Below are 14,179 nucleotides of genomic sequence, written 5' to 3'. Positions count from 1 at the left end.
TAAAATTTGACAAGATTTGTGTATATGACGTTATTTTCGAAGAACAAACTAATGCTTAGAAAGCTATTGAAAACTATAGTCTCATGCCTAGAGACTAATAATAATAATTATTACTAGTAAATGAACAATTTTTTCAAAGTTATATCTTTCAACCATTTAATAACTCTCCTTGCAATTAGGAAAATGTTATTTTCCCTTATAAAAGAAGAGGCGTTTCCAAAGAAATAGGTAGTTCCATGTGATCTTCATGCGAAGGGTTTTAAACTGAGGTGCCACATAGGCATAACAAGGCGGGACATGCTGGACAGACACGTAAGACGCCTCGCAATATCCGAGAGCTACCTAATACCAACAACACAAGAGAAGCATAGTTATTGTTTTCTTTACAGGAGGAGGAGAGAAGGGAAAATTAAAATCGGATATCGATGCGCTCGACTGAACAATGGCAGTAGACTTTTCATTTTACGCTCATGCCATTCCAATTAAATTCTCTCACGAAGATTTCTGCAGCACTAAATATGTTTTGCTGCATCCAGCAGCCTGGAAAACTAAGGCCAGTTCAAAGCTGGCAGTGGGTTTCGCTAAAATATCCGATGACTGCAGTCGGAAAGGAGGTCAATACATCAGATGGCGCCAGAAGGCTGTAAAAAATGGTAATATGATATAAATTTTCAATTATATCTGCTGCTATTTGGGGCCTAATGTTGTTTTTCACAGATATTGATGATGGTCACGAGGTCGGATCCTATGCTCCCAAAATAGACGTAGACAAATTGCTTGCAGTTGCTGAAGTAGTGTGCATTGCACCGTCCCTTGTTCTGTCCGTAGGATTCGGCATTCAATCGGGTATTCACAAATTTCAAAATGTAGGTTCATTCGCCTTCCTCATTTAAATTTGTAAAACCCCAATTCACGGCTTTTCTATTTCTTATCTCAATTATTCGATTTTCACAGTATGCAGCATTTTTCTTAATCCTTATAATATATCTGGATGTGTATAAATAATTTTTTGATGTGTATTTGTTTGTCAAGTTATAATCAGCATTCAATTAAATACGACTCTAGTTTTTATTTCTTACATTTATAAAGTGGTCATCAAGCAATATTATTACTTGCAGGCTTGTATGCTTTTATGTTTTTTCCGTGTTTTTTTTTGGTTTCAAATTGGCCCATTTGGGAAAATCTCAGAAATCTCAGTCAAATACTTTTACAGGTTAAATCGGTGACAACCACAATCCCTGTAAATAAACATGCTAATATGTACATAACATGGCAAATTCTTCCCTTGTTGGGCGCCTTGATCATCGGCGCCATAATTAGGACAAGGCAATGGCATGCAATTACCAGAGGTGTTAAGCAATCCGGGAATGAGGGTAGACCTGATTTCTCATTGGTTCAAAAAGTGAAGAAGCTTGAAGAGGATGTAAGAAGCTCCGTTAGTATAGTTCGAGTCCTTTCAAGGCAGCTTGAGAAACTTGGAGTTAGGTTCAGGGTTACAAGGCAGACTTTACGAGACCCTATCAATGAGGTAAATTATTCTTTGCTTTTGGTTATTAAGGCTTCCCCAGAGCAAGACTTAGAGGTTCTGGGAATACTTCGTTTTTTTTTTTGTTTTGTTTTTGGTTGTTGAATTTCTTTGTAGCACTCTTAACTTGCTGTCTTAAGTTACGACAGTCTGAACTTCCGCTGATCCAATCTGGTGGTTTTAGACTTTGACATAGTTTTTCTTCTTTTGAAATTTTATTGTCGCACGACCTGCACAGGGGATCCTAACAGAGAACAATTGTTGTTTATTTCCAAGGCAGATTTTTTTCATAGGTTTCAGCATTGGCTAGAGGCATGAATACTCAGTATGCATGCTTTCTTTAAAGTATAGGCTCCAGTTTATGATGCTGTTTTTGATTCTAACTAAGAGAATATGTTAACATTATGATATGCAACCACACTGAATGTTATTTCATTACAACCTTTGCATAGACAGCAGCATTGGCTCAAAAGACTTCAGAAGCAGTTCGAGCATTAGCTATGCAAGAAGATCTCCTCGAGAAGGAGCTTCGTGAGATCCAACACATTCTGTTTGCCATGCAGGTAAAGTACCAAGCATTTTTACTGTTTTTTTCAATCCATTCATGCCATATCTACACCAAGAAACGTTTCTTCTTCTTCTTCAACTTGTCCCACTAGCTTTATGGTGATTGAATACCATCATTTTGTAAGTAGGATACATATTCCATAAAAAAATGACTAAAGCTTGAAATATGATCAATTAATTCTTGAAGTACCGGATGGACTGTGGATGTTCTCAGCGAAGGGAACCATGGCCATTTGTTACGTATACCTCCACAGATACTTCAGCTAACTGTCATTCCTTTACCTTCTTTTCCCAGCTAACTGTCAAGAATCACATGGTACATAAAGAACTGGAACGGTGTTAACCTACTTGAATTTACTTAAGCAGTTCTGCTGTTTTCTGGAATACCTCACACAGCGCATTTGCACTTCTGAGTTATTTGAAATCATAGGAAAATTTTCGGTGCTAAGCTCAATACAAAATATATAAACAAATTGCCGAATAATCCCTAAATAAATCCCTGAATAATCCCTGAATAACTTCTTGTCACTTCTGTTACCAAAATTTTGGGAGGCTCCTGTCTTCCTATAATGGGAGAATTGAGAAATGATCCATGAAATTGGCTTCTCATGGCAATTAGTGTTTTGTTTTTCCTTTCTATAGAATTCGCTTGATATTTCACCAGATGCATCTAATCTGTTTTCTGATCTCCACAAACCACTACACAGGCACTTTAGGTGCCTCATATTGCTATATCTTGGGTTTTTATTTGCTTAAATTTGTTAAATAACTTTAGAAAAAGGAAAATAATGAAAGGAAACAACCTTAAAACTTGAACAGGACAACAAGAACATTGACTCCTTGTTTCATTTGCAAGAAATGTTTTTAGAGTATTCTAAGAGAAAAGTTTTGGCTTCGAGGGCTGAAGGCTGAATTTACATTGTGTAAGGTTTGATCCTTAACTTCAAATATTAGAGGAGATGTCAATGGATATATGCATTTATCTGTAGTCTATCGATCTAGGAGGATTTGGAATGTTGATCAGCTCATGGTGTGAGGGTGTTACTCTATGACTTGTCTTCATGACAAGTGTAAGGACCTTCCCAGGAATATGTGATCATAACACTCTACTCCTCTTGTGGAGATGATTCAAAGAAAACAATTGGCAGCAGTTATAATTTTTGTGGTGTTCCTTTATCTTTCAATCTTGTATATAAAATTCTTCGATAACATTTGTTGATTGTCGGTTTTGTACCACTACATAACATATAGCGATTGAATATTTGATATGGGATATCAAACACTCAATCCCTCTCTTGAAAAGTTAATACTCATGAAGACATAAGCAAAACTCCAATGATTCTTACACCTGTGGATACTAACTCAATATATCGATTTGATTTGCTAGTAATCACGTAGGCGGCCTTACACTATTTGTTTGAGGACAACTTGGACTTTTGGTGGGATGATGGTGATGATGGTTTTGTATGAGTTCTAGATGATGTTGATGGAGATGGTGATGGTGATGGAGGGTAAGTGCTCTAATGACTTTATGCTTTCCTAACCTTCTTCTTTGAAACTCCAAATACTATACTACTTGCTATTCTACTCCTACTCCTATGAATGGAAAGGTTAGCAAATGGACCGAGATCGAATCTAATGAAAGCTAACCAGCGGCTCTACCTCCATAGATGCAATGATTCAAAGGGAAAAGGACTAGTTTACCACACAAGGCTTCCTAACAAGCCGCTAGGATGCTAGTGGCTTAGTTTATAAATCTCTTTCAAACATCCGCTAATATCACCATGCAACTATCCATCTATTCTTACTTAACAACCTTCTTGAAATAAAATCTACTTAAACAACTTCAAAGGAAATCTAACTTTAACTATTTGGAAGTAGAAACCATGCAATAACACCAAATGTTCTTAATCACCATGTAAGTCACAACAATGATAAAGAGAAGCCATTTTGGTATTATCTTAGCAACAATTTTCTCCGACCCTTTACAAATGAGAGCAAATGGCCTTATATAGAGGCCCAAAATTACAACCGACGGTAGAGATAAAGAGGCAAAACCAATGATTCAGATTAGATCCAAGAAACCCTAATTAGGGTTGCAACCTCATCGACCAATGAGAAGACACCACCTCATCAATGGACCAATGAAAAAAGGAAAAGTGGCAACCAATGAGAAGGCACCAAAATGGTAGCCAATTAGAATTAGGCACCTATCCTACCCAAGAAGAAGGAGAATTTGCCACTTGGGCTTACATCAAATGATCTTTTAATATAGTTCCTACCCCTTTCTTTCATCTTTTTAGCCAAAGCAATGAACTTGGCTAGCTTGTTGTTGACTTCCTTCATGGGAGGGCAAAGTGTATGTTTCATCTTGAGCTCAACTGAATTCATCACGTTGCTCCCTGCTTGCAGTGTTTTCTCATGATCCTTTTCATATTCTTTCACGTATCCGATAAAGGCATTGAGGGAGGCAAGGGTGCCCAAATGTTTCTTCTTGATGTCAACCTTCCCCAACTCATCCAATCTTGATCCAAATTTTGTCTCATTGACATTCTCCTCTTGTCCACTTGAATTATCCCTTTGGTCTCTAGCCTCAAGTATGCTCTCCCTTGACGGTGCTGTCTTCTGTTTCTTTGTTGGAGGTTCCTAATGTTCTTTTCCTTTCTCAACCTTCAAACCTCTCTTCTTGCTTCTAACTGTTCCTTGCTGTTGGCTACTTCCTTCACCCTTCTATCCGACTGACTCCGCTAGAACTTCTTTTGGTTTCATCTTCTCATAAGTAAGGTGTACCCTTTGACTTTGTAATTTCCTCAACTTCCCATTGTACTACGACTCGGTGTGTAGATCAATTGTCTTTGTGATTGCCTCCAAGGAAGGATCCTGATGATTGTTCCAATCCACTGGATTTAACTTTGTTCCCTCCACTGTATTATAATCTTCTCTCAACACATTTTCATCATCCTCTAGTTGATCGGGAATATCAAGGCCTCTCCATCTGATTGCCCTCATCATGTTTACTGGCAATCTTGAGAAAGTTAAATCTTCTATAGTAGGAACATGTTTGAATGTATTTCCATGAGATGCCTTGATAAGACCATTAGGATCAAATCCTTGCCTTGCTCTATACCATGCTAGATGATACCATTCTAATTCTTTCTCTGCAGTTGCAAAGGCGATAGGATTGGGGCAACTATCATTGCCAATTCCAAATGAGAAGGTAATGCTTGTCTCACCTTTAAGTTTCATCGTTCTGTCATAATGCTTAAGTTGCCTAGCCAACTCCATCAAAACTACCTTGTCAAGTGGGTACCTTGGAAGTCTCTTGGGACATACTGTGCTTCCTGCTACTCTAATATAAGTGAATTGTGGAAATTGGATGAACCAACTCCCATACTTCTTGACTTTTGCTTCTGCTTCTGATGGGAGCCTCTTAGTAGGTGTCACTTGCAATATCCTTACCGTCTTCATGGCAAAGGCGTCACAAAATATCTTATAGTCTTTGTTGTTGTGCAAGTGAAGCTGTGGATAGCACTCATGCACCAAACGTTGCCTAGGCCCATTGCCAATTACTCCTAAGGCCTTAAGTCCAGGTTTTTCATACAATCTCTCAATTAGATAGAACAGATAGGATCCCATGTAGAATTGTTTTTGGTTTTGCACGGTCCTAAGTTGCAATTCTAGATTTTTGCTTATGATCCTAGCCCAATCAAATCTTCTTTTTCCTTTTTCAATTTCATCAATAAAGAAGTTCATCCAGTTTTCGAATTGCATACCTTGAGCTAAGCCCATGATCTGGCTGAGAAGCACAATGAGATCGCCATACTCTGATTTGAAATCTGACGTGGTGAGCCTTGATGACCTGGTGACTCCCTTCTTGCCCTTGTGTAGCCAATCCTGCTTTAGATGAACGAAATAAGCTTCCTGGTTATCTTGAAATAACTTAGCCGCCTGATCCATCATTATCACTGTCATGCTTTTGTACTGGGGGATATTGAATGCTTCTTCGATCACTTGTTCGCCAATGTTGGTTAACACCCTCTTCCCTTTATCAAAAATGATGGATTTACTAATCAAATCAAACCGGGATGCACATTCCATTACCAATTCTGGACAAGGCAAGGTAGGAGGGAAAGCCGCCGCGTGTACAATTCCGTTTTTGTAGACCTTCTTTGCCATGGGGGATTGCCCTTCCTTCAGTCTGTCCTTTAGCTGTATCATGTTCACTGTACCGATATTGGTATCAGTTATTCGCCTCACTTTTGAGAAAAGGTGGTCTTAGGCATCATGTCTTCCTTGTCTTTTTTGGTGTTCGTTCCCTTTGGGTTCTTGCTTGCACTAACATCTACCATCCTAAACACTTAATTTCTGCCCCTTCGTTCTAAGTGATATGGACTACCCTTATCGATCTCCAACCTTCTTTCTATCAATGGAATCTAGTTTATTTTTGCCTCGCTAAGTGTTTTAAATCTACACTTATCTCTTCAAACTTCAACCTATAGATGGGATGATGAAGTGGTGGATGATGAATGCAAGAAGAACATAAGGGAAGCGAAACCAAGCAAGAACAAGGAGTAAAATCCGCCTTTGAACCAATCTTCAGCTCTAAAATGAATTGAATTTTACTTTAATTTCACCTTTACCAGCCGGGCTCTCTTTGAATTTGGATCAGACCTTAAAAAATTCAAGCCTCTTTGCAAAATCAGAATTTTAATCTCTTGGAAACTGCCCACACTCTGCCAAAAATTAGACTTTTGATCATGTGTTTCCTCAGTAAAATCGCCCAGATTTGGTGCAAAAAATTGCAGCCCTTTGCAAGAAAAGTAGTCATTTCCAATCACCAAGCAAGAAGAAGATATTCTGATTTGCCCCTTAAATCGTCTAGGGCAGAAATCGCAGCCCTAGTTGGAAGAAGAAAATATGGTGCCAAGCACAAAATCTGCCTCAAGAAAAAAAAATCGCCAAGGTCTGAAATTGCTCTCCTTTGCAAAAAATTGCCAAGCATAGCAAGCTGCTCCTCTAAGAAAATTGCCAAACAAGAAGGCTGCTCCAAAAATCGTCAAACACATGAAATCTGCTCTTTGCTAGAAAAATCGCCAAACATGGAAGAAGGCTGTGATGGAATGAAGAAACGGAAGAAAGGGGAGCCTTCTTATACCACACTCCTATTACTCCTCCAAGTTGGCCGACTAGCCCTATAGGAGAAGAAAATTAAATTAGCATCTCATTAATGGTCCCAATTTAAATGCCAAGTCAAAATTAATTTTTCCTATAGTGAAATTTGCACATATAATTGCCGGTTAGGACCAAAAGTTGCAGAATACAATTAAGAAAGCCTTGGCGATGTTAAAAATTTTCATTTAATAACGTCTTGGTAATTAAAATATCATTAAAATCAGATTAAAATCGATTTTCAATTTTAATTTACCAATCTCTTTAAATATTTTTAAAATCGTCAAGGCAAATTTAACCAATTTAATGCAAAATTTTGTAATTTAATCCATTTTTGATTTTGCAATGCAATTTTTAATTTTTTACCAAAAATAAACCATTTTTCTAGCATTCAAAATCGATTTTCCAATTTAATTTCACTCTCGCAAAATTTTCTTTTTCACCAAAAAATTAAAAATTTTCCGAAACAATTAACTCTAAAAAATTTCGTTTTGAAAATGCTCAAGATTATACAATTATATCAAATTTCCAAAATTCATCCAAGTCCAAAAATTTGTAAATTTATCCTATCGGGTATTGTTCTAACCATAAAAAATGTTGCCTTTGAAATTTGCTCGGCCTAAGGATAAAATTACAAGTTTTGGAAAATCAAGTTAAGACCGAGTGAAGATAGAAATCCAACCACATCCCTCATGGCCTGAAGGCGTCCAAAGTGTAAAATTTTCAAATCGAAATTTTTTTGGACAACCCCGAAAAATTTGTCAAGGCGATCAAAAAAGGGGGTCCCCAAAATTTTGGGGTGATGGTGTGAGAACCTCACAACAACATTGTGTCAGAATTTGAAGATCAGCAAGCGAAATTCAAACTTCTAGAAACCACGAGCACTCAAAGTCAAATGAATAATATCAAAGAGTTAATTAAAATGAACATAGGGGCTTGCATATAGAGGTAAACTAGACGAGGTAGACAAATTGGATATAACAACTAAATCAACCTCCAAAGATGGGATACTTGTGAGCACAAGTGTGTGAATAAGTGGCAAATGTACATGCAATAGGTGTCTTACTAAGTGAGTACACATCTCTCAACTCGATGAGGTGAATGAAATCTATAAAAGTCACTAAGAGTAGACTTAGTAATGTGAATAGGACTATCTCTAGGTATGCTATAACTAGCTAGTTTGATAAAGTTCCGATTTACACCAAGCCAATGAAGAAACCATGCACAGACAAGGATGATACACATATCTTGCAGCATACCCCCAACCCTATGGATCTTGCGTGGAACTTTTTCATAACAACATCTTCCAATATATGGTTCTGGCGTGGTATCATATTGCTCATGAGTCTCTTTGTTGTGGCACTCTGAGCTGATGTAGTCTGCTCTCTGTTTGCTTGATTTTTGTTTGTTTGTTTGTTTTGATTTGTTATTGCAGTGGTTTTGAATGATAAATAAAGTGCAGAAATAAAAATACTTGCGACAAATAAACTACTTCAAAATTTGACAATATTCAGAAATAAATAAGGCTGAAAACTGCAGAATTTATGTCTGAACTGAATATGCAATATTGATCCAAAATATAAGCAGCTCAGTGTTGGGAGGTTGATGTCTATGTCCCCTCTAGGTGAAGGTACCATTCAGCATAGACTGATGGATTTGTGGCACATGCTTAACCACCTCCCGTGTATCCTTATCTCTATCTATTGTGACGTTCATTGACAGCTTGAGCTTTTGGTGTAATGGCAGTGGTGATTCAAACAATTGGTATTAGAGAGCTGGGTTATGGGTACAAATCCCTCAGGTCATGTTGAGGGGGGGATTGTTGGGAGGTTGGTGCTTCTGTCCCCTCTAGGTAAAGTACTGATTAGCATAGACTGATGGATTTGTGACATGTGCTTAACCACCTCCCATAGATCCTTGTCTCTAGCTGTTGTGACGTTCATTGAGAGCTCAAGCTTTTGGTGTAATGGCAGCGGTGATTCCAACACTGAGCTCATAAAATAGCACTAGAAATGTATTTCAAACTAATTCACAATATGCAACATCAAAGGAGACTAGTCAGTCTGATGTAGAAATTTGCGAATTGAAGGTGCCAAAAGTGGATGCCACTGTCAAAAAAATCCATCAAAATCCATGCTTAAGAAAGGTATAGCAGGCCCATAACACGTCCAAATAGCGATTCTTAAGTCCTATAACCCTAACTTCCCATCAAATAAAGAAAATGGCCAGTCAATAAGAGGTACAACCCTTTTAATATATAAAACAAATGAAGAGATGCACCCAGCGTATGAGAGGGTATGGCCAGCCAAATGGAACATGAACACCACTAAAACTCCTCAATTGCTCCTTCAATTGACTCTCTAAATCAAATATGCAATGAAATTCTCGCCATAATTGAACAATAACCAAGAAGTCGGCTAGATTATATCTTTTAACAATGTGGAGAATGTTGTTTGTAAAGGATTTTATCCTCACAAATATTGAGAAGAGTAATCTCCTCCAAAACTAGAAGCAATGTCAAATAACAAATCCAACATATCAAGTAACCTCCACTAGTATGCATTTGTAGCTTTTCACAAGTCTTGATCCCTATTCACAATGACTTTTAATTTAATTTAAAGTCAATTTTATTCTTCCAACGTGATGCCCAAGTCTAAAGGGGCTCCATTCATTTAAAAAAAAAAATTTGTGCTCCATAATTGGTGCCATAGAGTTCTTTTTTTTAATAAATTAACATAGTGATGAAGTTAAATCATTAATTTAACTTTAATAATTAATAACTTTATATTATTTTATTTAAAACTACTAAACTATATAAAATGTTGAGATAACACCAAAAAATGAATCCTCCTACTATACAATATATAAAACCCCACTACTAGGTTCAGTTGGTTCCTAAAATCGAGTTAATAAAAATATTAAGTATCGTATAAGTCGCTCAAATCACCATAGAAAAGGGCATTATGCTCATAATAACCACCGAAGCTCAGCTAAACATCTGATATTGCCATCACATTGCCAAATAACACTTTAGCCTTCGGGAACCCATTGGATAGGCCGACTGTCCACCTTACTAAATTGGGTCAAAGTAATAAAGTATTTAATATTATATAAATGGTCATTTACGCGCATTTAGGTTATTAGTTAGTTTACTAGGTAATTTCTACATATCATAGAAACTTTCTTGTTGGCCTTTTAGAAAGTTTCTATTTTGTTCTTAGTTGTTTTCTTTATAAGGAGATTTTGTCTCCATTTTGTAATCATCATTTTACAAATAATGAACTCTCGCAACATGGTACTGTTGATGTGAGTTTTGTTCGACTACAACATGCAAAATTCAACACTCAACGTTTCAAAAATGAAACATCAAATATTTAATTCTCTTCAACAAGGTCACTTCTCATGCTAAGGTAGCAAAGTAAGATCATGAAATTATGTCAAGGTCCCTTTAATTGTGGATGCTTAGTGAAATGATGTGATTTTCTAGGATCACTAAGGAACTTATGCAATTCATTAAATGGATAAACTCTTTCTAATGATTTGGCTTCGTAATGTGCAATGAAATATAATTTTTTGATATCCAACTCTTGAACTCTCAACTTGAACTTAACTTCTTCTACTTCTACTTCTAACTATGAATGCAAGGATGTATGGATGAACTTAAACTCTACTAGATGCAATTTTGTTAGCTTCTCCACCCACCTAATGCAAACTTCTAAGGTATACTCAAAAGGGTTTTCAAATTAATATTTCGTCTTCAATCGCCTCAATGGATGTAAACTAAAGATTGAATATCAATTGAAGTTAAGTACAATCACTAGATCACCATACAAGGTACACTACAATCAGCAAGAGGTTAGTGGCATAGTTTATATTCAAGTCTCGCAAGTAAACATCCACAATTACTCTCATTCAACTATACTACTTCAGGCAAGTTCTATTCTCTCTCAACAACTTGAAATTAAAATCTATTCTACCAGGATTTGAAAAACCATGCAACAATTAAAACAACATTAAGTAATCCACCATGAAGACCGACAATGAATCATCAATCACTTTAATAGCATTATGGCAACAATTTAATCGAGTCTCCCTCCTACTTTACTTTAATCAAATCTTCTAAGGTTATGAGTTGCAAATGAGAAGGCCTTGGCTTATTATAGTCGCTCAATTACAATGAAGGGCCAAGATTAATTCAAGATCAAGAGCCAAGATTAATCCCTACAAACCCTAATTAGATTGCTACCCTATCAACCAATTACATGAAGGCACAACCCAGTGGGCCAATAAGAAAATTACAATGTTTTTGAGAACCAATGGGAAAATTGTACACTTGGCATAATATGATTGAAACATGTATAATTGGAATTTTCTGATTGGTGGAAGATAATTAGGTGCAACCTCATCATCCTCATCTTGTAGACTTGATCAATCTTTTGGTGAAGAGAAAATATCTCTTGATACTCAACATTGGCAAGTTGTCAATTGTGATGACGTATTCTCAAATTGCTTCATCTTCTCAATTTTTCTCCATCTTCGTTCTTGGAATTTTTTTCCATCTTCATTCTTGAAATTTTTTTCATTACTATGACTTGAACTTGCACTTGCAAACTTGAATGTTGACATAAATTTGTCCATCGATAATTTGACTTTGAGTCATCCTTCTCATTGAGAGACCTCAAGCTTGAGCTTGAAGTCTTGAACTAGGCCTCACCATCATTCCTTCGCCCTCCTAGCTTCCTCCTCCAACAATTTTCCTTGCAAAACAAGAGAGAACTTTCATTAAGTTCATGAAATTGATAAGGGTACTTTTGATGTGAGTTTTGTTCCGCTACAATATGCAAAATCAAATACTTGATGTTTCAGAGTGAAACATCAAACATTCAATCCTCTCTTGATATAAGGTCACCTCACATGCTAAGCTTGCAATGTAAGATCATGAAATGACTTCAAGGTTCCTTCAATGGTGGAAATTCGCTCAATGAAATAATGTGATTTGCTAACAATCACTTAGGGAATTACGCTATTCATTCAATGGATATCAACTTTTTGCACTTATAAAGATTTAGCTTCATAATGTGAAATGAAAATATAATCTGATTCTTCAACTTGCACTTCAACTCAAACTTCTACTTCTAACTATGAATGGAAGGAATCGTGGATGATGTGGACTTTACTAGATGTAATCTTGCTAGCAACTCCACCCATCTAGTGCAAGCTACTAAGGAACTCTCAAGTGGGTTTCAAATCGATATCTCCTCTCCAATCCCATCAAATGGATACAAACTAAAAGATCAACACCAATTGAAGTTTAAGAGCAATCAATTATCAGCTAGCCACGTGAACTCTTATCATTAGCAAGAGGCTAGTGGCCTGAATTTGTTTGCGTCAAGCAAAACATCCATGGCAACTTCTATTCAGCTAAACTACTTCAACAAAAAAAATGAAATCTACTCCAAGTGAAAGATTAAGGAAATCATGCAACACTTCAAATCAATATTAAGTAATTCACCAAGAGAAACCAACCATGAATCATCCATTACTTTGATAGCATCATAGCAACAATTTGATTGGGTCTTCCCATTAGCTATCCTACTCTACTTGTAGTTCTCTAACTTTGCTATAGTCTCCTTATCTCTTAAGTCTAAGCTTCTAACCCCTCATGATAAAGTGCTTGAAAGTTGATCCACTTGGTCATCTTGATTGTTAAACTCTGCCATGCTTCTTTGAAGCAACTGATTTTCTTCGTTGGTTCCTAGCTTGAGTGGTGATTGCCATCTTCGTTTGATATCCAACTTCGAAGCTGAAAGAAATATTTGCCACCCCCACTGATATATCCTCATACCAACCTATTTGGAACTTCATTAAGTCAATGGTGTCTTGACAAGATTGGCAAGTAGATTCTGAATGTGAAAGGTTATGCAAACTGCACCAATTATTTCCTCCATATCCTTATCTTGGTTTCTTATTGATATCTTCTTTTAACTCAAGGAACTTTGCTTCTAAATTGATAAGTACCACAGGTTCATGCCTTTTTGAAAATGGAATTCTTCCTTGTAATGCCAAGTTTAACCACAAAAGGAACACCAAGCAATGCATCTCTTAATGCTCTGGCGTGCTATGTATTCTACACCGACCTGATGCTCCAAGCTTCGACAATCCAAGTGGATGTAACTTCTTGTTCAAATCAAACCAAAGTGGAAGAACATCAACCTACCTATCCATTGAAGAACCTTTATATATATATTTTTCTATTCTTTTTTCGCCTTTTTGGATTTTTCACTTTAAGAGAGATCTCCTCTCAAATAAAGCTTGAAAGCTCACTCTCGTTGATATCCATACAAACAATTTTTTTTCAGCCCTCCTAGTGCCAACTTCTGTTGGTGTGAGTTTTGTTCCACTACAACATGTAGAATCAAATATTTGATGTTTAGTGTCAAACCTTAAGGGGCTTTCTAATGAATGGTTCATAAGGTACAACAGTTGGTGAAGGTTTTGCAAATGGGTTTGCAAGCAGAGCATGTTTAACCATGGAGGAAACTTCATACTTACGCGTAGTCAAGATGGAGTAGTACTGGGATGGGTGACCTCTCGAGAAGTCTTTATGCTTCACCTCCATGAGCATCACCTAGATATCTATCATTCATTATCATGAGAGATGGGTTTATGTGGACCACTACTCATGAAACATGGGTCAATAAGTTTGACTAAAAACTTCATAGTTGAATCTTGATAGCAATATCACAATTCAATTCTCTCTTGATATAAGGTCATCACTCATGCGAAGCTTGCAACGTAAGATCAAGAAATGACTTCACGGTTTCTTCAATTGCAAACACTTAGTGAAATAATGTGATTTGTTGGTAATCATTTAGGGACTTGCGCTATTCATTCAATGGATGTCAACTTCTTGCACTT

The 14,179-nt window shown here is 36.7% G+C and overlaps 1 protein-coding gene across 2 annotated transcripts in view; it reads left to right on the top strand.

Annotated features, from left to right (window-relative positions):
* The first annotated feature begins 373 nt into the window (after positions 1 to 373).
* Positions 374 to 14,179, top strand: part of LOC149532625 (uncharacterized) — a 43,546-nt gene continuing 29,740 nt past the window's right edge. For both annotated transcript variants that reach the window (XM_089804275.1, XM_089804274.1), the window contains exons 1-4: positions 374 to 653; positions 718 to 866; positions 1,214 to 1,528; positions 1,978 to 2,088. In XM_089804275.1, coding sequence (XP_089660401.1) covers positions 443 to 653; positions 718 to 866; positions 1,214 to 1,528; positions 1,978 to 2,088 — 786 coding nt within the window. In that variant the 5' untranslated portion in view covers positions 374 to 442. The remainder of the gene's footprint in view (positions 654 to 717; positions 867 to 1,213; positions 1,529 to 1,977; positions 2,089 to 14,179) is intronic.

The sequence above is a fragment of the Cupressus sempervirens genome, chromosome 10 (genome assembly GCF_028749045.1).
Source record: "Cupressus sempervirens isolate cs-2001-9-10 chromosome 10, ASM2874904v1, whole genome shotgun sequence".
In the NCBI taxonomy this organism is placed as follows: domain Eukaryota; kingdom Viridiplantae; phylum Streptophyta; class Pinopsida; order Cupressales; family Cupressaceae; genus Cupressus; species Cupressus sempervirens.
Note: the sequence above shows the minus strand (reverse complement) of the source record. Positions and strands in the feature narration are given on the sequence as shown.